The following is a 23576-nucleotide window of genomic DNA, read 5'->3' as shown; positions in this document are numbered from 1 at the left end:
CTCTTCGAAACATACAAGTTCAAACCTCTCTTTGGGACACTGAACTAATCACAGAGTTCTTTAGATCTGGGCCAATTCCTATGTGCATTCAGCCAGCAACATTAAATACAACAAGCCACAGTCCCAACTTCCTCATTCAAATCCAGGCTAAACGCAGCAACATCAAAGCTATTCAGCACGTTTATCCTGCTTAGTCATTTGCAAGTTTTCTTAGATAGCTGATCTTGAATCAACTGAATAGATTATATGAACTGTGGCTTTAAAACTGTTCTATGACTCAACTATCGACTTAAAATTGCACTGGATACCTCTAGCAATGTAATGTATTACCTGTCGTTGTAGAGATGTAGCTGTGAATGATTCGTGTCCCTCTACAATTTTCATCAGCAGAGTTATCCATTGTGATGTACTAAGAGTGCTGCACATCTGAGGCATGAGTGCTATACTTCGGATGAATCCCAATGAACACCAGCTCCTGTGCTGTTCTTTATTAACTAATGAATTTGGCAAGGAAGCTAGAAATATAAGAATTTACTCTTGTCATCTCTTTTGCCCAGTGTTTTTACATTTGTGTATTCTGGCATCTAATACCTCTGCTATTTAAAAAAAAAAATCTAGTCTTCAAAATTTAAGGAAATCATTTCCAATAAAACGACCCCACACTAGAGAGTATAAAGACATCCAAGTTTACTTTTTCTTCTACCAAACTGTTCACAATATTCTATAGGTTTGCCTAGTTTATCTAAGTGTAATAGCGTGGCTATAAAACCTATAAAACAGAAATTTATAGACAAAGTACTGAAGTTCCAATTACACAAAGGACTATTAGCTCACATTCTGCACAGCAGAATGTGAATGGTTCACCATTACCCACGCTGCTCCACGCATCCAAACATTGCCTGAACTGTAGTGGGACAGCACTGTTCTACTACAACTTCAAACTGCACAATCATACTATGCTACACCCATTGGAAATAATGGGCAACTGCTGTTCGACTAGGAACTGGGGAAACACACAAAAGTGAAGATTTGATCAGTTAGTAGAAGTACTTACTTGATTTATCTATAGTTCCACTCTCTACCAGCATGCGAAGCAGCCCACACAAAGTTCTGGTTGCTTCATTCTGCATTACTTCCGCATGGACTCCAGCAGAGAGGCAGAGAGTTTGCAGTAGATTTACTGTACTTGTCAGCATCATGGAAGTGGGATGGACGTTTCTTTCAACTTGTTCTCCTTCTAGAGCAAAAGTCAAAGTAAATGACTACAGGCAATACATGTTAACAAACTTAGTTTTCACAGCCAAACCTATTCAGATCCCCTAATATATATATTTAAGGTTCAGCATCTTAAGTAGAAATGTCCCAGAATTTCTTTTAACCTTGCAAAGCAATACCAAAAAAAAAAAGGTAGGAAAAACCAATTTAGTTTTGTATTACTATGCACACGAACTTGCACACTTTCAAAATACTATAGTGGAGACAGCAGATAACTGAAAAGGTATAATATTGTTCCAGTTATCTGCCGCATCATTCAACTGCCAACACTGGTACTGCAGTTAACAGCCAAGGGAAAGCAAATTATAAACCTTCTTGCAGTCTTAGAGAAAAGTTATCTAGGCTACATCCTGGAATTTCTCATTTAACTCCACAGACAGAGAAATCAAAGAATAAAGTAACTGTCTGGAGAAATATGGCATTCATATAATGTATCAAGTTTTAATGTGCTATTTAACCACGTCTATATTACTACCTACAAAGAGTTAAGTAATAAAATGAACAAATTACACCATGCAGGGAAATTGGAGATCAAACTGTCAATGGCACATGGCTTCTGCAGATACGAGAGAACATACTTCTACCTCTCATTATAAAGGAGAGAGATAGAAGTACATGATACCAAATACCAAGTCCCTGTAGGTGTAAACTTCTCCTTACTCCCCCAGAACTACCACGAAAGTGCACTCAGACAAGTCTGCCTACCCTCAATCATGCACCAAACATTATATTTACAAAAGCTGGACAGAAGCCAGTGAATTCATAAAAGGAACATACAGCAACTAGGAGTGTGCACAGAATCGGTCCGGGGCCATGTAAGAGGCCTCTGGACCGGTTTGGAATTCGGCCGGTCCGTCGGGGGGAGTGTGGCTTTAAGGGCAGGGGGTAGTACTTACCCCTCCCGCCACTTTCCCCCCTCTGGCGCTCTACTTATGAGCAAAGTTTTTGGGGTGGCAGAGTTCCTCCCTGCCGCCCCTGCCCCCATCGTTTTCTTGAAGAAGAAGTTGGTGCCACGCATGCGCCCGTCATCGCCACCACCACGCATGCCGCATACGTCACACACAACGCACCGCGACAGGCGCATGCGTGGCACCAACTTCTCCTTCTTCAAGACAATGATGGGGGCAGGGACGGCAGGGAGGAACTCTGCCGCCCCAAAAACTTTGCTAATAAGTCAAGCGGCGGAGGGGGAAAAGCGGCGAGAGGGATAAGTACTACCCCGCCACCCTCAAAGCCACACTCCCCGGACACCCCTACCAGCAACTGTTCATAATGTTAGCACTGGGGGCAGGGGGGGGACTAGATGGCATTAAATCCATTCCCATGATAAATACAACTGTCATGCTCAAGAATTCCAGTGTTGTCAACTTTTCTACATTCTTTTGGGTCTCAAAATTTAAAAATAGAGCAAGGTGTATGCAGGTAATAACTATAATTAAAATCTTTACATAGCATTTTTTCCTCTTAATAGTTTGAGTCTATCTCTTGAAAAAGTTAGAGTAAAGCAGAACAAGTCCAATTTGATCAAGCTTCACAAGTACTGTACATTGTAACTGTGTTAAGCATACAAGTTGCCTTACCAGAATCATCTTCTGTATCCGAGTCTTCTGCCGCAGGTTGAGAAGCAGGTGGTGGTTCAGCGAGTTTGAGATCATACTTTCCCTCTTTTCCCATCCTGTAAGAATTAGTACTCCCAGTGTCCCACTGAACTCTAATCCAGCCATCTTCACCCAATTCTCCAATCACACGACCCAAGCCTGGAGGGGGCCCATCCTGAACAAAGCAAGAATAAATCCATTCCAATTACAATCAAAACGCTTCAGCAATGGGAAACACAGGGGCCGACGTTTTAACTACTTTCACCATTGTGAAATAGTTTTTTGCCCATGTGCTATAAGTCTGCACATGCAAGTCTGCTACCAAACTGCTCAAATAAAAGCATCATAATGAGGATTTTTAATGGAAGATTTTTTGTGCAGCCCATTATAGAGTCACATACAGAATTTATAGTGCTGAGTAAGTGTGCAATTAAGGAACACTAGATGTAGATCATGTTAAAATTTCAAAAATAAAAACACAGGGCAGTGACAAATTTGAAATATTTCAATTGCATATGCTGTTACAAACGTTTCTTGGATGCAAAAAGATCTTGCAGTAAAACCATCATAGCAAGTTTAAAGTATACAGGCGAGAATTATGATTGTATTTTAGACTGAACGGATCTCTAGCAAAATGAGTTGATAGACACAAGCAGTACCTGATCACCCCATTTCCAATCTACCCCTCTCATCACTCTGGTACCAATCTTCATCATGGCTGCCAGCTCTGGCCCCGAGACAGGAAGCTGAACTGGAGTCGTCTCCTTTCTTGATTCTTCGAGGACTGTAGCAGATGCACCACGGGAGGAGGCAAGCATATCTTCTTCAGCATTGTCTGAACTAGGTCCTAATTCAACAAGAGATATCTTGAAATCTAGTAACCATTAGTAGATAAATTACAACTCGGACAATGTATACACAGTGTGAAGTAAAAACAAATATGACTGTCTTAAAAGAAATAGCACAATGGGTGAGTTCAGACGTCATATCAAAATTAAACCTTGGCTTCTGTGTAGTCTTTTAGCCTCAGTAGCATGCTCTTCCGCCCTCCCCTTTGTGTGCAAGAATCATTCTATTTTTATCTGTACTAACAAGTCGTTCACTTGCGACATCCAAACTGACCAATCTTGGCTTATTGTAATCAGGACTCTTGAAATAAATCACAATCTGAACTCCCTTCATACGACAACTGAAACCAATGAACCTATTCCAGCTTTGAAAATAACAGGTTGTTGACCTGTAACTTATGATCTGGTAGTGATCCATTGACATCCATAAGAATGGATACTGCACCTGCGCAGGATCTAATGGTGAAATGCTGCAGCTCCTCGAGGCTTCCACACCCTGCCTCCATGCCTCTCGTCATGCTATTTAAAGGCGGGCCAGACACCATATTCCTCAATTCTTGAACGACCGCTGATGAGTATGATCATCCTTAGTTGGCGAGTTCACTTTTGGAATCCTACTGCATGCACAATCATTACACTCATAGAGGAAACACTAATGCAGCAGGGTGGTTTGGGAGGGTCTTATGGATGTCAATGCATCACTACCAGATCATAAGTTACAGGTGAGCAAACCGTATCTGGATCGTGATCCATTGTGATCCATAAGTATGGGTGTTTAGCTAGCTCCCTTTGGAGGAGGATGCAGCAGTAGTCATTGTAACATCCACTTTAAAACACTTCTCCTGAAATTAGCCTCAGTCGCAGAGCATGAGTCTATGGCATCAGATTTGAAGAATGCATGAGTCTATGGCATCGGATTTGAAGAATGGTAACTTTGTGGACCACGTTGCCGCTTTGCAAATGTCGTTAAAACTTACACCAGATAAGTTTGCCGCAGACAAAGCATAGGCCCAAGTGGAGTGAGCCTTGATAGCTTTTGAAGGATCTACATTCTGTGATCTGTAAGTTAGTATAATTAGTTCCACTAGCCAGTGGGACGTTATCTGTGGAGATATGCAGGAACCCTTAGCAGAGCCTTAAGTAACAAAATGGCGTTTGGTGGTCCTGAAACCTTTTGTATGATTGATATCTTGGTTAAGGTAGAAATCTGACACTACCTTGGGTAGGAAGTCTGGATCCATACACATAAGCACTTTGTCAGGATAAATTTTGGTATAAGCTGAGTCTATACACAAAGCTGTCAGCTCACTATTGCATTTAGCCGTTGTTATGGCAGTAAGGAAAGCTGTCTTTAAAGTCACTAATGTGACTAATGCCCGGATGTTTCGATGAAAGTGCTGCTAGATGGACTTTCAGTGAAACATTTACCAAACCCTAACATTTCAGGGTTGTCAAATAGAGGACAACCTCCTTGATTGTAGCCTGGTTTGGGTTGAAACATTGGGCTATCACATATTTTTTGAATTGCAGCCACTTTCCCAAATAATTACGTCTCGTGGAAAGCTTTATTTGGTTAACTAATGTCCTTGTTAGAAGCCTATTTACCATGCTATTAGGTGCAGCATGAACCCATATGGATGTAATATTTGGCTGCTGTCTTGTGACAGAAGATCCACTTCTTGTGATAACTTGTGGTATCTGTTTGACAGTTTGAGTACCTGTGGAAACCAAGATTGCCTTGGCCACCATGGGGTCACCAGAATGCACGATACCAGAGTGGCCAACAGGCGTGCTACTACACGACCAATCAAAGGCCGTGGAGGGTACATGTGAGGGATCTCTTGTGTCCAGTCCATCTGGAATGCATCCCCCAATGACTGTGGGTTGTGTCCCGCTCTGGAGCAAAATCAAACCCATTTCATGTTGTTGCAAACAGTTCTATGGTTGGAGAGATCCCGGTCTCGAAGAGTGGTGGAATATATTGAGTTTTTAACTCTCATCCATGTTGCTGTTGAGCAAAAGCACAACTCAGACTGTCCACTAAGACATTGTCCAGACCCTTTATATGAATCGCTATAGGGTAGATCTGCGGTCTGATGCACCAATGCCAACGTTGTAGGCTGAGGGTACAGAGGGATCGCGACACCATCCCGCCTTGCCTGTATGCGAGGGCAGTAGTATTGTCCAGCTGCACTTGTATTATTTGGCCCTTTAGAAGTGCTAGGAAGGCTTTCGCCCCCTGAAACACAGCCAGGAGCTCTAAAAAAAAAGATGATATGGAACTGTTTTTGGTGTGGATTCCATTTACCTTGTTTTTGGTGGCCATTGAGCACTCCAACCCAGTAGGTATTATGTTATCCAGACAGTTGGATTCAACATCTGAAAAGGGACACCTCAAAAGAGGTTTCCTTTGGTCATCCACCAATTCAAAGAGCATAGTATCTGAGTGGGGATCCTGAGACGCATCTGTTGGTTGTCCACATTCGGGCGGAAAAATGAGAGAAACCAAAGTTGTCGTTTCCCCATCTTTAATCTTGTGCATAACACACCACTGTACTGCATGGCACCATGAGGCCTAGCAGTCTTTGTATGAGCCGAGCAGGTAAGCTGGATGTTGTTGGAAACTCTGGACCATCTCCCTAATGCAGTCATAGCCTTCTTGGGGTAGATATGCCCGTTTCATTTCCATGTTTAGTATTGCACCAATGTAACTTATGACACGAACTGGTTCTAGATGAGACTTTTTCCTATTGACTTGGATCCCCAAGGCTCCCTGGTTTCCCCTGGCTGGCAATGAGCAGAGAGGGCCAAGGGGAAGGGAGCAGGCTAATCGAAAGGAAAAAACCTCAGAGCAACAAAAAAGGGCGCCTGCTTGGAGTAAGACAGGGAGGAGAATGGAGACAGAGGGGATTGCCCCTTCCTCCTGACACGTGACAAAGCTTGATTGGCCCTGTCTGGAGCAGGAGGCTCATGACAACCCATCTTTCCAGCGGATACAACCCTCTTCTGAGGGAGAATGTAACTCGCTTTGGTCTTTTGATGTTATAAGCCAGTCCAAATACAGGTAGACAGCAATGCTTTACATTCTCTGGTGAACTTCCACTGCCACCAGGCACCTGGTAAATACCCTTGGGGCAGTGAAAAGGCCAAAGGGCAATACCTTGTATTGGTACACTTGTTCTCCCATGGTGAATCTAAGTTATTTCCTGTGTGTTTTTCTGATGCCAATGTGAAAATACGCATCCCTTAAAATCCGGTGTTGCAGGCCAGTTTTCTTGATACAGAAGTGGTAAGATCTCCTGCAACTCTATCATTCGAAATTTTTTCACGTCGACAAATTTGTTTAACTAGCGAAGATCCATAATTGGACAGATTCTCCCCCCTCTTTGGTATCTGAAAACAACAGGAGTAAAATCGCTCCTGTCTGTGTGCACAATGCACAGGGGTAATTGCATCCTTTGCTAACAGCTCCTGCACATAATCATTTAATGACGGGGTTGGTTGGGTGAATTTCATCCCAGAGAACCTTGAGTCTTGAACTCTGAGGCGTACCCCATGGAAACTATCTTGAAGACTCAGCGGTCCGATGTTATGCAGGGCCATGCAAGGGCATGGCATGCTAGCTTGATATAGTCGGTTGCTGGTGTCAATGATGGGGTCAGAAACCTGATGTTGTTGGTCGCACACCATTATATTGTTGCCCCTAATAGTATAGGTGTAGGAGATTGGGTCAGGAGAAGTAGCTGCAATGGTGAGAGGCCACAAACCTCAAAGATGCTTCTGAGGCTCCTCTTGCTTGGTATGTTGTCCTTGGTTGTTTGTGTTCTTTTTCTGGTTTATTGTAAGGGTGATATTGTTTCCTGAAGTCCCTCCTATCATGTTGTCTAAAAGTTGGTCTCTGTTTTGAATAAGACTTATACTTTGAAGTGTAGGTAGAAGAAAAAACGGCTGTAAGGTCTTTACCGTGAATTTCAATTTCTTTAACTTCTCCATGTCATTTTGTAATGAGGAAGAGTGAAGCCAAGCATGGTGTCTTAATGGTAGTCATAGACCTAGACTCAGTTTCGGCCAGATGTTTCGCTATGCTGAGTTGTTGGCGAGTGAGCGCCAAAGATTTTACGATAGTCTGTTTGAATTGCTTTTTAAAACTTCTGGCGACAATGTGTTCAAATCCTGTTGAAGTTCTTCCCACAGGCAGTGATTATATTTGGCCATGTAGGCCAAGTATTTCAGTGTTTTGATGGACAGGCAGGCTGTGGAGTAAACCTTCCTGCCCATAGGGTCTAATTTTCTTACCTCTTTATCCCCAGGTGTGGTGTGACATCTCCTCGACTTTGTAGAGGTTGCACAATAAATGAAAAGCAAGTTTGGAGCCTGGTGTTTCAAAAGGTAAATATTGTCTGGTTCTTGAACACAATACAAACTCTCCAATCTCTTAGAGGTAGGAGTAGAAGCATGTTTGACTTCCCATGAGCACTGTGCTGCTCTGGAGATAACAGGAACTATCAGTAAAGCCACCGATTGTGTAGACTGTGACTTGACCACAAAATTACAGACAGGGTCATCAATGGTTGCCAGCTGAGATTTTAAGTCCAGGCCCAAGTCATCAGCTATCTCTTTTATTTGTAAATGATAAGCCTTCATCTCTTCTGTAAAAGAGACATGCTTGACAGGTGGAACATCATTAGGTAGGTCAGCTAGGTGGTCTGGGTAATCAGAATCGGACTTAAAATCCGAAGATCTATGGCAATCAGAGGAAGACCGTGCAGATGACGTAGGTACTAGTGTCTGTGTCTCAGCAGTAGTAGTTAGACTCGGGTTTTGTGATTGAGTCTGTTTTGTGATTGAGCTTGGTTTATGTCAGGCAATGTCGAAATAAGTCTTTGGTGTTGAAAGAGCATCTAGACATAGATCCGTCGGCATCAAGGGTGCAGAAGACTGGACTGGAGTAGGTGCCAGTGAAATTGACCTTGCTCTCTATGTTGAAGATTTCAGTGTCGACGGCTGTTCTATGTCAATAGCAGCCAACATCAGTGTCTTTGGACGCTTGGTCTCAATAGTCTGCAGACCCGGTGGAGAAGGGGACCGATCTCTTGTCAAGTCAATGATCTTTGCGTTCTTTGGTCTTGGTGCCCAAGTAGAGTCTTCCTTAGATGACCTTCCCTTTCGACTTCAAGTGCCCAGAAGAAGTTCCCCCTTGTGAAGTACTGAGAGGTTTAGGGATCTTGAAAGCCATTGAGGTTGAGGAGGATGCTGAGGGTTTCGACTGTTTTGGTGCAACAGTTCTCTGAGTCGACATCAATGTCGAACTCTATGCCGACAGGATGGGTTCTCCCAGCGTCGAAGGACTCAAGACATCATCGTAAATTGTAGAACGAAGCCTAAGAGCCCAATATTTTCTTGTTTGCTTCGATAAAGATAGACAGATCTTGCATATTATGCCCTTCGCCCAGGCAAATAAGGCACAAGTCATGAAGATCCTTAGAGTCGAGTTTTGCATTGTAGCCCTCACACCTCTTAAATGTTTTTTTCTCTTCAGCCATAATCCTTAATTTTAATCAATCTGTTCCGTTGTCAATAGCACTGTCATTGTAGTCGAGCCATACATATTTATTATTTATTTATTCATTCAGTCGATTTCTATGCCACCCTTCCAAAAAATGGCTCAGGGCAGTTTACATTAAAACAAAACCATTAAAATCAATTAACAGTTAAAAACAGAGATTATACAACACCATAAAACCATTAACAATTAAAATATTCAACCAGGTTACAGCAGATTAAAAACATTTACAACAATTTAAAAACCCCTGGAGGGGCAGGCTAAACAGATAGGTTTTGAGGGCTCTCCTGAAGGCCAATAATGAATTCAGATTACAGATTTCCGCAGGGAGTGCATTCCACAGCCCAGGAGCAGCTACAGAGAAGGCCCACCTCTGAGTCGTCACCAGGTATGCCAGTGATAACTGGAGACAGACCTCCTCAGATGATCTTAACGTGCGGTGGGGATCATGCAAAAGAAGGAGCCCTCTAAGGTAACCTGGACCTAAGCCATTCAGGGCTTTAAAGGTAATAACCAGCACTTTGTATTTTGCCCGGAAACATATCAACAGCCAATGCAACTGTTTCAAAACAGGCATAATATGGTCTCTCAGGGTTGCCCCAGAGACCAATCTGGCTATCGCATTTTGAACTAGCTGAAGTTTCCGAACTACATACAAAGGCAGCCCCACATAGAGCTCATTGCAATAGTCAAGCCTGTAGGTTATCAGCTGATGCACCACTATTTTGAGGTCGTCCTCTTCAAGGAATGGCCACAGCTGTCAAATCAGCTGAAGCTGATAGAAAGCTCTCCTGGCCATAGCCTCCACCTGAGATACTAGGGTGAGGCCTGGGTCCAGAAGTACTCCCAGTCTCCGTACCTGCTCCTTCCATGGGAGTGTAACCCCGTCCAGCACAGGAAGATCTAACTTGTCCCTCAAATTCTGAACCCCTGCAATGAGCACCTCCATCTTGCTTGGATTTAGCTTCAATTTGTTATCCTTCATCCAGCCCATTCCTGCCTGTAGGCAGGCATTTAAAGAATGAATGCCATTTCCTGATGATGAAGATGAAAAGGAGAAGTCGATTTGGGTATCACCAGCATACTGATAACACCCAGCACCTTCATGTAGATATTAAAAAGCATTGGTGACAGAATGGAGCCCCATTTCGAAGAGCAAGTGTCACCAAGCTCCACCATCTGGAATCTACCCAAAAGATAGGAGCTGAACCACTGCAAAGCAGTGCCCCCTATCCCCAACTCCCCCAGGTGATCCAGAAGGATACCATGTCCAATGGTATCAAATGCCACCAAGAGATCCAAAAGAACCAACAGAGTCATACTCCCTCTGTCAATTCCCCGGTAGAGGTCATCCATCAGGCCGACCAAAGCTGTCTCAACTCCATAGCCAGCTCTTAAGCCAGTTTTAAATGCATCTAGATAATCAGTTTCCTCCAAAATCACCTGGAGCTGGTTGGCCACCACCCTTCTCAGTCACCTTGTCCAACCAAGGGAGATTGGAGATCAGCCTGTAATTATCCATAGTCAATAGACCGAATAAAACAATCTTTTTTTTTGGTAGACAAGTGTGAACTCTCAGGAGAGTAACTTAATCAAATGAGGAGCGACAACATGTGCTCTGTTCACGATGGCGGTTGGGGGGGAAACTAAGTAACATGGCGTCTGGCCCACCTTTAAATAGCACCATGCTCGAGGCATGGAAGTGGAGCACAGATGCCTCGAGGATCTGCGGCATTCCACCATGAGCACAGGCGCAGTACCCATTCTTATGGATCTCAATGGATCACGATCCAGATAATCTAGTTTGCCTTTCTGAAAAGAGACTACACACACACCCCTTTCGTTCAAAATAAAAAAAAATTATGAAAGAGGCACAGTTGAGCTGAGGAAAATATTCTAAGTTATTTAAGCAGACCAGTGAAATTACCAATACGACTAAAAATAGCAAATATACCTATGAGGCGTAATGTAGTTTGTGTCAATGCCAACATCCCAGAATTTAAAAGAAGGTTCAAGGTGTTTGCACCATGCTGTAAGGTTAGCATGTTGAGCATGACCAATAAGAAACGTGCTTGTGGAATGGTTCCAAGACTTGGTCCTGCAGGGTTCTCATTCGTAATGGTTTGCAGAGGAACAGGTTGGATCCCTAGTGGAGAGACAGGATATCTGTCAGCAGGCATACGCAACTTATCAACTGCTTATGCTTATCAACTCAAGTAAGTTTTATTTAGGAGATGTATCTGTCAACCATTTAAATTATTATTATTTTGCCTCTGGTTATTACCAAGTTGCTACTATTTTGCCTCGGATTTCAGACATTCCCAGTAGAATCTCCAAAACAGAAATAGATTCACCTTACAGAACTTCAACTGAGTAAAGCTTGCAATTACAAAACCAGACTTCCTTTGTCACATGGTCAGTAAGCAGACTTGCTATCAGACCAAATAATCAACAAGGAACCAGACTGAGCCAAGGCCAAGACACGCACATCAGGAAAGGGAACTCATCAGTTTCCATCCTTCCCCTAGACCAGGCCTGCTCAACTTAGGCCCCCCAGCTGTTTTTGGATTACAACTCCCACAATCCCCAGCCACAGTAGCCAATAGCCAGGGATTTATGGGAGTTGTTGGCCAACATCTGCAGGAGGGCCAAAGTTGAGCAGGCCTGCCTTAGACAGTTAACTAACTCAGAAGCAACATAATAAAGCACCTTTCTCCACTAACTTGAGCTGGTTTACAAAATATCAGACACCTCACAGGCAGATTTGTGGGCCACAATGTAAAATACAAGTATGTCTATATCATAAGCAATAAACTGATTATCAACACCCAAGAAATGGCAACAAGTCGAAGTGCTCACCTAGTTCTTTGAACCTGCTATTGGCATCAAGTAAGATGTTCCGAACATTTTGAATCGCCCACGAATACAACTTCCCAAAAGTAACTTCCAGGAGCATACGATTGAAGGGTGGAATCAGGTCAATGTCCTTCAAGCAGTCTGTTAGAGGCTCTCTTTATTTTTTTAAAAAAGGCATGATTTCAGTATTTCAAAATTACAATCCCATCTTAACATCTGCTATAGCTGTTGCAACATAAGGAGTGACTTGTGAAGTAACTGCTGCTACAATAGCATCTTATTCCAGGCAAGCAGGACAAAGCTGGCCATTTAGTTCTCAAAACCCTTCAAAATCCCTCCTCCTCCACCTTTACTGAACAGCTTCCTGGAGCAAGACTGGCCTTAGGTAAACAAGATGCCCCCATAACACGTGGATGCTGAGCTAGGATCATGAACGTCCCCTCAGTTGTACAGTACTTCTACACCATACTGCCAAAGTTATCCAGTGTTAGCTCTGAAACCCCCAGACTTGAACTGCATTCCTACTGTGCAGCAGAAACACAGGATCTGACCTAAAGAAACACAGACTGAAAGGAAGGGAACACCCTCAATTACCCAATATTGGTTCCTTCTGGAATAAGCCTTTGCCATCCACAGAACATTGCGTATTGCACCGAAGGCAGCAAAAAGCTTTTGGTTGCCAACTTCAGAATTGTATCAATCCCTTCCAAACGAACTTCTGCTCTTTCTAGCTGCAAAACACAGAGAAATAAATTAGTTGCAATATCTGTGGAAGCTCCATTAGGCAGTAAGGCACTTCCACACACAGGAAACCAGCCATACTCTACCTGCTTCAGTAAGCATTTCCTCATTTTTTCTACATCAACTGGTTCTTCTTTCAGGGCAAATTCGACAATAGTGCTGAGGAGAGCAGACTGAGGATATAAGCCTTGGACATTTTGTTTCAGCCATTTGTATTTGTGAACAGCTGTAACTGTACTTATCAGTGGCTGCCATTTATCCTAGGAAACAAAATGCTGCATATTTAGAGTCACAATTTTATGAAGTAATCCAACAAGTAATTGGTATACTGACATTTACAGTAGAACTTGAGGTTTCAATATTGCCCAAGCTAAGTAAGGGCTTCACAGATTTGTCCTGCAATGAGCAACGTGGTTCTTATGTACACATTACATTTTTATTCCAAAAACTGAATCAGAATTCAGTGGGCCAGACACACTGGGGCTAGTTTTAGCTACAAAGGCAAGTCAACACTGATATTAATATCTACTTGTATGACATAACAAAAGAAGCTTTTCCAGAACTCGGGGCCAGTTCACCGAGTCACCAGCCCAAATATCCCCATATCCATGATTTTCTCCTTCACATAGAATACCTACAGCATGGGGTATATATGCACTGACCCTCAGATATGGCATACCAAACCTATTTCTAAAGGGATAGTACACTTGTTATCATGTTTATGTATTTTCTGGCATATAAACGCTAGGGATGTGCACGATGATCTTCGGCGCCGGCAGGGGTAAAGCTTTAAGGGCGGGGGAGGGTGTACTCACCCCTCCCGCCGCATTTCCCCCGCTGGCGCGCTGGCGGTTTTAAGCCCCTCGGGGCGGCAGCGTTCCTCCCTGCTGCCCCGTTTCTGCCCTCGGCCAGAAGTGTCCGGAAGTCGTGAGTGCGCGTGAACGCTTACACAGCAGAGGGGCGTGCGCGCGCGCACTCGCGACTTCCAGCCACGGGCAGAAACGGGGCGGCAGGGAGGAACGCTGCCGCCCCGAGGGGCTTAAAACCGCCAGCGGGGGAAATGCGGCGGGAGGGGCGAGTACACCCTCCACCGCCCTTAAAGCTCTACCCCCGCCAGCGCCGAAGCGCCGAAGCGGCCCCTAGCCCGAAACGTTTTGGAGGCCTTTACAATGGCCTCCGAAACGTTTCGGGCACATGCCTAATAAACGCCACACATAAATATTCCACATATCTGACAGTTACTGCAAGTATGTTTCTGCATTCAGTGTTTGATACTCTACCTTGGGTGATTTGACTGGTAGAGGTCTTTTATCAACTGTCACAGGGCTGTGGGGTATGACACATGGATCTTCCAAATCACTTTCCTCATTCCCAATTTTGGATTCTTCCACATCAGAAGACTCTGATTTTTTAGGGACTAGCAACAAAAAAATAAAAATGCAAACATACCACATTTTTATAAGCCAATCTTGCCTATATGGCAAATGTTTTAAGCTTCCATAGAAAAATAAATACTATTGCTTTATGAAAAATGACTGTTGATTAAGTGAAGGTTTCAGAGTTGCACACAGGTATCTCGTGAGTGCATTCAAAGGATCACTTCTTTCCACCCCACCCAAATACTCAATTCCATTGTGAACAAGCAGAACTAGGTACTCTAGCAAGAAGTGATGAACTGAAGGCACCATATTTTCAATGAGCTGCAGCAGATTTGCTTAAGAACAAAACAAGTGCCAACTGTATAATACCACTTAAGTTAATTAACAAAATACAATTTCTAGGTACATATTTTAAAGCTTCTTTTTTACCTCTCTTTTTTCTTCTCTCTCTAATTATCTTCTGAACTATCCTTCTCCATCGGGGCAAAGAGCTTAGACTTTTAAGCTTGGACATAATGGAAAGATCATTGCACACTGCTGGACGCAGTTCATTGAAAAGAAATCTCAAACGTTCAATAACTGGAGCACAAACTTCTTTATAAGATCTTCCTTGTTCCTGATGAGTCTTAAAGCAATAGTGTAAACAAGTCACAGTTATTAAGGAAACAAACAATTGAGAGGGGGAAAGGGGAAAACATTTTAATTCCAATGAAACAACTATTAACAAGAAAAGAAATGAGTCATTTCTTCGTTTGATGCTTACCTTGATCAATGAACATTTTGCTTGATAGACAACACGACATACATCTGCTACAGATTTTGGAAGTGTTCGGTGTTTAACTTGGTCAACGCCTAGCATAGCAGGATGAACAAGAGACAGTGCTATATGACCTTGAGGAAGAGAAAAAGAGAGAGTGGATCTCATTGTAATATTACAGAAAATGATTAAACTAGTATGAGAAGAATTTGACAGTTTGTGTCAGGTACAGATACCTAAATCCTCATGCTTTAGAAGGCAACATAACAGCAGACGTCCTACTTCTTCCACTGGGTGCTCTGGAGGGAATGTAATTGGCGTTGTCAAGTGACACTGTTTGCAGTACCTCTCCACTTGGCATAGGAAGTCCTGCATACAAATATGTACAGTTACAGAAGTATCATGACAGCTTAATAATTCATGCATTGTAGCTGGCTAGACTTTTTATTTAAAAGTATCAAATGTCTTGGGTCTGTAGTGATTACTTCAGGCTAAGTAAATGATCATCATGCCAAATTCTAAAGCATCCCATGAACTAACAAAAATCCCTGACAGGGACAGTTTTTCCATGCCTTATGCATATGCTACACAAGAACAAACTTTGAACAGCATATATACACACACTCACACACGTCAAGGAATTCTGCAGCACCATAAAGACTAACACATTTATTGTGGCAAACCCTTCCATAAATTAAGAGTCCATTTTGTTAGATGTGTGAAATCTTATCCTCCATTAGCAAGTGTACATACATGTATAGGGGTACTGAAAAGAAAGGATTCCAGGGCCCAAAGAGCTTGCCATGCCAACACATCTGTCCCTCCACCCCACACCCAGCTGTTGTTCCAGTGGGCTGGCTGGAGTTGCACCAGAGACAATATGAAGATGACAACCCACAGATGAGTTCTCCATTGACTATTATTTAGATTGCTGTTCAGCATAAGGAAAGTACAACCCTGTGAGTATGGAGGCATTGAATTGTAGAAAAGGACTGAATCAGTCAAGGCTTCATGATGCCCTCCCAAATGGAAGTTAATTCAGGCTAGAATAGCCTATGTCCAAATCCAGCCTTTGTTAAGAGGCATCTGTTTCTATTCTTTATGAGACACTACAGAAGGATTCACAATGGCTGCCTTGTGTACCTTTCCCCCAGGAAGCCCAGATATAAGGCCTAAGAACAGCTGGCCTCCTCCTCTCACAGATAGTAAACTGCACAGGGGGGGAAAGCTCGAGGTTTTATAGACTTCTGTAATGCATACCTTGATCCATTTGGATACAGCTGCCATCAAAGCCTTTCTTCCCGTATTTAGCCTATAACAAAAGATGCAGAATCTGCCCTCCATCTCCACATGAGATACTGCATTCCTTCATATTTGATTTTGATTGATTAAGTGCCGTCAAGTCAGTGTCGACCCTTAGCAATCACATAGATTCTCTCCAGGATGATCTGTCTTCAACTTGGCCTTTAATGTTTCTCAGTGGTGCATTCATTGCTGTCATAATCGAGTCCATCCACCCTGCTGCTGGTCGTCCTCTTCTTCTCTTTCCTTCAACTTTCCCCAGCATTATGGACTTCTCAAGCGAGCTGGGTCTTAGCATAATGTGCCCGAAGTATGATAGTTTGAGCCTGGTCATTTTTGCCTCAAGTGAAAATACTGGATTGATTAGTTCTATGATCCATTTGTTTGTTTTCCTGGCTGTTCATGGTATCCTCAAAAGGTATCCTCAACACCAAAGTTCAAAAGCGTCAATGCTTTTTCTATCTTCCTTCTTCAAAGTCCAGCTTTCTCATCCATAGAGTGTCAAAGGGAAACCACTGTCCAAACGTTTCTAATCTTTGTAAACACATCACGGCATCTAAATATCCTTTCCAAGGCCTTCATTGCAACTCTACCAAGTGCTAGTCTGCAGTTTATTTCTTGACTGCTGGATCCTTTACTACGGATGGTTGATCCTAAAAGGCAGAGGTTACCCCCCACTTCAATGTCTTCATTGTCAATGGCTTAGGCCCCTGGGTATAAACGGCTTAGGCCCTGGGTATTTAAGAGAATGTCTATGTTATAAGCCCGACCGCCCACTGAGGTCATCTGGAGAGGTCCATCTCCAGTTGCCGCCAGCTCGGCTGGTGGCCACATGGGGACGGGCCTTCTCGGTTGCTGCCCTTAGACTGTGGAATGTGCTCCCCTACTGAGATACAATCCTCCCCATCTCTGACCATTTTTTAAAAGCACTTGAAAACCCACCTCTTCACCCAAGCTTTCTCAGCTTTTTAAATTTTTTAGGTTTTAATCTCTGATTTATTAAATTGTTAAATTGTTTTAAGTTTTTGTATATGTTTTTAACTTTTTTTATGCTATTGTTAACCGCTCCAGAGATGAAAGTTTGGGGCGGTGCACAAATTTGATAAATAAATAAATAAATTCTGAGGCTGGTTGCTGTACTCGTCATTAGTTTAGTCTTCTTTACATTTAATTGTAGTCCCATTTTTTAACTGTGTTCTTTGACTTTTATTACTAGAGCTTCCAGATCATCTGCATTCTCAGGTATCAGTCATCAGCGTAGCGCAGGTTATTGATGTTTCTTCCTCCAACTTTAAAACCACGCTCATCTTCTTCCAATCCAGCTTCTCTCAGTATATGTTCAGCATATAAATTGAATAAGGAGGGAGAAATTACAGAGCCTTGTCTTACTCCTTTGCCGATCTGGAACCAGTCTGTTTCACCATGTTCTTCCTGGACTGTGGCTTCCTGCCCTGTGTATAGGTTTCTCATGAGAACCATGAGATGTTCTGGGACGCCCATTTTCCTAAGGATATTCCACAACTTGACATGGTTGATGCAATCGAAGGCTTTTCTGTAGTCAATAAAGCACATATTGACTTCTTTCTGGTATTCTTTGGCTTTCTCAATTATCCAGCGTGCATCAGCAATGATGTCTCTTGTTCCTCGGCCTTTTCTGGAACATCTGGCATTTCCCTTTCCACCTAGGGCTCTAATCTGAGTTGGATGATCCTGAGCATTATTGTGTTAGCATGAGAAATTAATGATATTGTGCGATGGTTTGTGCAATCTGTTAAGTCTCCTTTCTTTGGTATGGGTATGTAGACTGACCTCTTCCCATCTGTTTGCCACTGTGTTGTTCTCCAAATTTGCTGGCATAGTTTGGTTAGAGCCTTGACTGATTCTTCTTCGGTTGTCTGCCATATTTCTGTAGCTATTCCATCAATTCCTGTAGCCTTCCGACTTGGTAATGACCAGAGTGCTGATCTAACTACATCTTCCCATACTAGAGGTTCTTGAAAGGAGGGAATATCTTCTAGAGTATCTTGGATGTTGACGTCCCTGCTGTACAGGTTTTCAGTATACTCCTTCCATCTCTGTTTGATCTTTTCTGAGTCAGTTACTATCTGTCCTTTGGCATCCCTTAACATACCAATTTGAGGTTGGAACCTCCCTCTGAGTTCAGAGGTCTTTTGGAATAATTATATTCCATACTTCATATTATGGCCATCATATATCATATAATACTTTATATTATATAATATACATATATAATACTTCATATTATAGCCACTAAAGAGTGCATGGAAGTTATCTTCGAAGTGGCAGATAGATTAACAATGTGCTTCAAATCTCTCACATTATGTTGCATCTAAGCAGCATTTTACAGTTAAAAACAGCAGCAGATGCTATTAGTGTATTGCCTGGTATCATCAGTGTATGCAGGGTGGGTGGGGAGAAGATGAATCAGGCCTGCTGCAATACTTCCACAGCATGAAACAACGTCACAATCAGCACTACTTCTCTAGAACAAAAAGGAGCCAGAGAAAATTGGAGAAAGGCCCCTTTATCTGCTACACCTCTCTTTGGAATAATCAGTAGGGTAGGGATGTGCACAAACCACAGTTTGAGCACCGTTGGGGAGCAGGGATAGGCAAGGAAGAGGAGAGCATGTCTTTACTTGCTCTCCACCGCCCCATGTAGGTTCCTGCTGGGGTGGTGCACGTTCCAAGTACCCTGGTCTTGTGGTAGCAAGCATGACTTGTCCCCTTAGCTAAGCAGCATCTGCCCTGGTTGCATATGAATGGGAGACTTTATGTGTGAGCACTGCAAGATATTCCCCCCAGGGGATGAAGCCGCTCTGGGAAGAGCAGAAGGTTTCAAGTTCCCTCCCTGGCTTCTCCAAGACAGGGCTGAGAGAGATTCCTGCCTGCAACCTTGGAGAAGCTGCTGCCAGTCTGTGAAGACAATCCTGAGCTAGATAGACCAATGGTCTGACTCAGTATATGGCAGTTTCCTATGTACCCCCGCGTGGTGCCAGCACACACATGGTGTCCACGTATGCATGGGCACCATGCGCATGCTGGCACTGTGCAGGGGTACTTGGGATGCACACTGCCCCAGCAGGAATCTGCATGGAGCAGCAGCAAGCAGGTAAGGACCTGCTCTCCTCTTTCTTAAAGCTCCCATCCCTGCTCCCCAACGGTGCTCAAACCATGGTTTGTGCACACCCCTGCAGTAGTGTTATTCAGAGCTTCAGAGGACAGGTCAGATTTGGATCTAATTAGGATGACATCTGTCTGATTCAGCTCAAGTTAACAGAAACAGGCCTGATTTGAATTTGATCCAGTTCAGCCACAGCTCCCATACTCCTCCAACCCCTGTACTTAGTGGGCGGTGGTACCATTGTCTTTTAAAATTTCATTTTGCTTTAAATAGCGAAGGAGCAGCGGCTGCTTCACTTTTTAAGCAGTGAGAAGCTTCCCCAGCTCCGTTGTCTCTCTTTTATTCCTTTCCCCTTTTCCATGGCATGTGCTCTTCTGGTGACAGACCCTGAAAAAGACCTATAGCCAGAAGACCCAAATGCCTTTCCTAGGTGGGGACTGTGGTCTTCTCAGAGACATCCGGTAGGCAACAGAATGCTGGAGTAGACAGGCCTCGGGCCCAACCCAGCAAGGCTGTTCTTATGTGAAAAAGGAAGCCTTTTAAAAAGAGAAAGCGACGGAAGACATTACTCCCTCACTATTTGGAGCAAAATTAGTTTTCTGGTTTTTTGGGGTTTTTTTTTAATGCTCCTCCCCACCCTGCCTACAAGGATTGACAGAGCATTCCCAAGGATTCAGATCTGAAGTGCAGAGGCCCTTTGAATCAGGCCTGAATCGAATACACACACACCCTGAACCAACACGGCAAACTGGAGCTCCCTCCAAAGTACCGAGGCTCACTCCAAAATTAATCCAAGCCATTTTGCACAGCCCTGTTATTCAAGCATCCTATCCACAGTGGCAAGTAGTAGAATTCCCCCCAAATAAGGTCATCTTATCAAACCAGAAACGTTCTCTAAGGAGTCAATTGCCACTGGACAAAGAACATTTGACTATAAAACTTCCCTAACAAGGCCTTGGCTGCTTCCTCCCCTCCATCCCTATTCTTGGCTGATTAACTCCTAGCTACTTATCCATGTAAATGGATCAGGACAAAGCGCTGTCCCTGGCCCAAGGTTATCAATAAACTGACACTTTGGGCTCAAAAAACCAGAGTCCCTGGGTTCCTCTCAAGAAAGAGTTGAAGGGTTTCCAGGAGCCAAGATTCCCAGTGTCAGTTTCTGTGGTCAGACTTTTTTGTTTCACTCATGGCCCACTCTTCCTCCAAGAAGCTCACGGTGCCACACATTATTCTTTGTTAAGACATAGTAGTGTTACCTTCACGGTATGATCCTGGATATTGTTGTCTGCAATTGCTTGCAGAAATGGCTGTGAGTGGTCACTTAGGGTGAGTCGATGGGAATATAATTTTGATTTGTTAGGAGTAGTGTTACCAGGCGAGCTGCAATGGTCTTCATCCTTCTCCTCATTATAACTGTAATGTATTTGACTAGTCTGTAGTCCTCCAGAGAAAATAGAAGACTTCAACCATTCTATAAAAGAAATGGGAGTATGATAAACAGAACTTCAGAAATGTTTATTTTATCATATTTATATACCACCTATATATACATCACTAGATAGATTTGATTGTTTTGTGGCAGCCCTTTCTTTAAAAATCTCAAACAACTTCCAATAATTATTTCTAGTACAAATGAAACTTCCTTATAGTGAATTCACAGTTGCAGTTAGTACATTGCTAATACATTGTTAGTACATTGCATTGCTAATAGTACTATGTACTTACAAGTATTATGCTTATAGTGCAAGTATAATATTGCAGTATATCCCCAGTGTGCATGTGCTAACCGAGCCTGTGTGAGAGTACGGTGAATGTTTTAGGCACTTTTCCCCCTCAGAAGCAGAAGTTGTTTTGAGTGTCTTGAGGGAGTATTCCTCAAGCTGAGAAATTTCCTGCTGTTTATGTTCAAGTCCTCCCCCTGCCGCCCACACACTGAGTTCCATTAATTATGCCTACCTGTCTGTCTATCAACTGCCCTGAGTCCATGAACATTCTGCTCCACTGGAGCAGGTCTTGCGGGGGGTGAAGGGTTAGGTGTTTCCCCCCTTCCAATTTTTGAGAAAATGATATATCTGCAGATTACCCCAAGTCTGTGGGTACCTCTCACACACCAACAAGTGCTCCTGTTATTCCAGCTCTTTCAGAAAGAGGTAGTCTGGCAGTACTCTTCAGAGCCTTGGGCAAAGGTCCTTCTCTGCTACCTAAGGTACTTTTCTTTGTACTGGGGGTGCCAAAGATTGAACCTGGAACCATATGCAAGCAAACACGTGCTCTGCCACCAGGCTATGTCCCTTTGCTTGCACAACTAGGGAATTTAGTCTAGATTCTTCCATAATTCTGGAAACAACTGCAATCTAGAACTTTAGACCTAGATCTAGTCCAGATCTTCAGCAAATGTTAAAGCTTTCCCTTTGTTGTTTCTTTGTTCAGCCTTAACCTTTACTGCTGGAAAGCAACAACTCCTTTAAAAACTCCCTCTCTTACGAGTACATGCTAGGGAGCAGTCTAGAAACTCTCTGGGCTGATAAATGTGTTTCAAAATTCGCCTTATTAGGTTTCACTTCTGAAACATTACTACACCAAGAGGTTTAATGAAGAACTGTCCTCATTAAGATCATTTGAACCTGATTTGGGGTGAGTAGGAAAGGATACGGGGGGGGGGGTTTGCCATGATCGCATAATACCTTGCTATTTTAAGAAGTTTTAATAGTAAAGAGCAAGAGGTTATTTAAGCCCTTTTCTTACATTTTCACTTCTTAAAGAACACATGTAGACTTTTATTCCAAATTACTAAAATATACTTTTGCCTGGGATCTACATTACAAAATCAAACTACAGTATGTTATCAATCAATGTTATCAATTTCTGGCCAAACATACATTAAGATGTTGCCTTGAAATAATGAGGCAAAGTCCACCACAACCCCAGTTTCTGATTTATTAAAACTACACATTAAGAAGTAAAGTTATTCTTACTGGCACATTCAACTTCAACAGGAGAAAGTGGTGTACTCATTGCTAGATAGGAAGCATGTAGTCCAAGAAGCAGCCCTAAATTCCTTTCAGTGTCTATGAGAGGAGATGATAAACTACCAATATCTGGTGTTGTGATCACTTCCTGGTCAGGCTACAACAGAAAAGACTGGGTATCAGGTTTATGATCAAAATCAACTCTTCCAAACAAAAAACTATTAAAGATCAAACAAATCATTTGTGGCTGTTTTAAGTACATTTAACTTATTTAACAGGGACTGAAACTTGGTACTCCACTATGATATGCAGGAAATACAAAAAGGGTTAAGTAAGGGCAGGGAGAGCACAAGCCACAGTTAATGGTAGCTGTGCTGTGTGGGGAAAAGTCACATGGCCACAAATTTACACCAACATCCTGCTCATATAATCCTATGTACTGTATTTCACTTAGAAAAAGCCTAACATTTTCAGTACAGCAGCTACTCTATTAAAAATTGTCTAAACTGCCCTGAGCCATTTTTGGAAGGGCGGTATAGAAATCAAATTAATTAAATTAAGTAAGTAAGTAATTATTAGATTTTTGGCAAACAACTGATATGATGTGCAAATAAATTCAAGAATTGTAGTAAGCGTTGACATTTTAGACCAGTGGTTCCCAACCTGGGGGCCTTCAGATGTTGCTGAAGCATCTCGGTGGAGCGTTTGGGGTTTTTTTTTTTACATTTTATATCCCGCTCTTCCTCCAAGGAGCCCAGAGCGGTGTACTACATACTTAGATTTCTCCTCACAACAACCATGTGAAGTCGGTTAGGCTGAGAGAGAAGTGACTGGCCCAGAGTCACCCAGCTAGTATCATGGCTGAATGGGGATTTGAACTTGGGTCTCCCCGGTCCTAGTCCAGCACTCTAACCACTACACCACACTGGCTCCTTTCTTCTTATTGACCCATGGGAGGCGGAAGATCTCAGCTGGGCACTTAAACACGTGAACCTCCAACATCGAAGCTGCGCCCAATGTAGAAGGCTTATGCTGAGCTGAAGTCAGCGGCTTCGACACCAACATCTTTGAGGCAATAGACTGAGATGCCTTTGCTAGTATCCCAGCTGCATCACTTTCTTGAGAAGGCAGATATGGCCACACT

The 23576-nt window shown here is 43.0% G+C and overlaps 1 protein-coding gene across 4 annotated transcripts in view; it reads right to left on the bottom strand.

Annotated features, from left to right (window-relative positions):
* The window catches only part of HERC2 (HECT and RLD domain containing E3 ubiquitin protein ligase 2), a 201984-nt gene that overhangs the window by 123537 nt on the left and 54871 nt on the right, over positions 1-23576 (bottom strand). For 3 of the 4 annotated variants that reach the window (XM_053306133.1, XM_053306136.1, XM_053306135.1), the window contains exons 26-39: positions 22439-22589; positions 20720-20934; positions 15254-15386; positions 15024-15151; positions 14690-14885; positions 14162-14298; positions 12968-13141; positions 12735-12871; positions 12144-12295; positions 11239-11430; positions 3533-3720; positions 2856-3048; positions 1055-1237; positions 331-515 (exon numbers count right to left, since the gene is read on the bottom strand). In XM_053306133.1, coding sequence (XP_053162108.1) covers positions 331-515; positions 1055-1237; positions 2856-3048; positions 3533-3720; positions 11239-11430; positions 12144-12295; positions 12735-12871; positions 12968-13141; positions 14162-14298; positions 14690-14885; positions 15024-15151; positions 15254-15386; positions 20720-20934; positions 22439-22589 — 2364 coding nt within the window. The remainder of the gene's footprint in view (positions 1-330; positions 516-1054; positions 1238-2855; positions 3049-3532; positions 3721-11238; positions 11431-12143; positions 12296-12734; positions 12872-12967; positions 13142-14161; positions 14299-14689; positions 14886-15023; positions 15152-15253; positions 15387-20719; positions 20935-22438; positions 22590-23576) is intronic. The other variant, XM_053306134.1, reaches the window with a different exon arrangement.

Source organism: Hemicordylus capensis, chromosome 3, assembly GCF_027244095.1.
Source record: "Hemicordylus capensis ecotype Gifberg chromosome 3, rHemCap1.1.pri, whole genome shotgun sequence".
NCBI classification, from domain to species: Eukaryota; Metazoa; Chordata; class Lepidosauria; order Squamata; family Cordylidae; genus Hemicordylus; species Hemicordylus capensis.
Note: the sequence above shows the minus strand (reverse complement) of the source record. Positions and strands in the feature narration are given on the sequence as shown.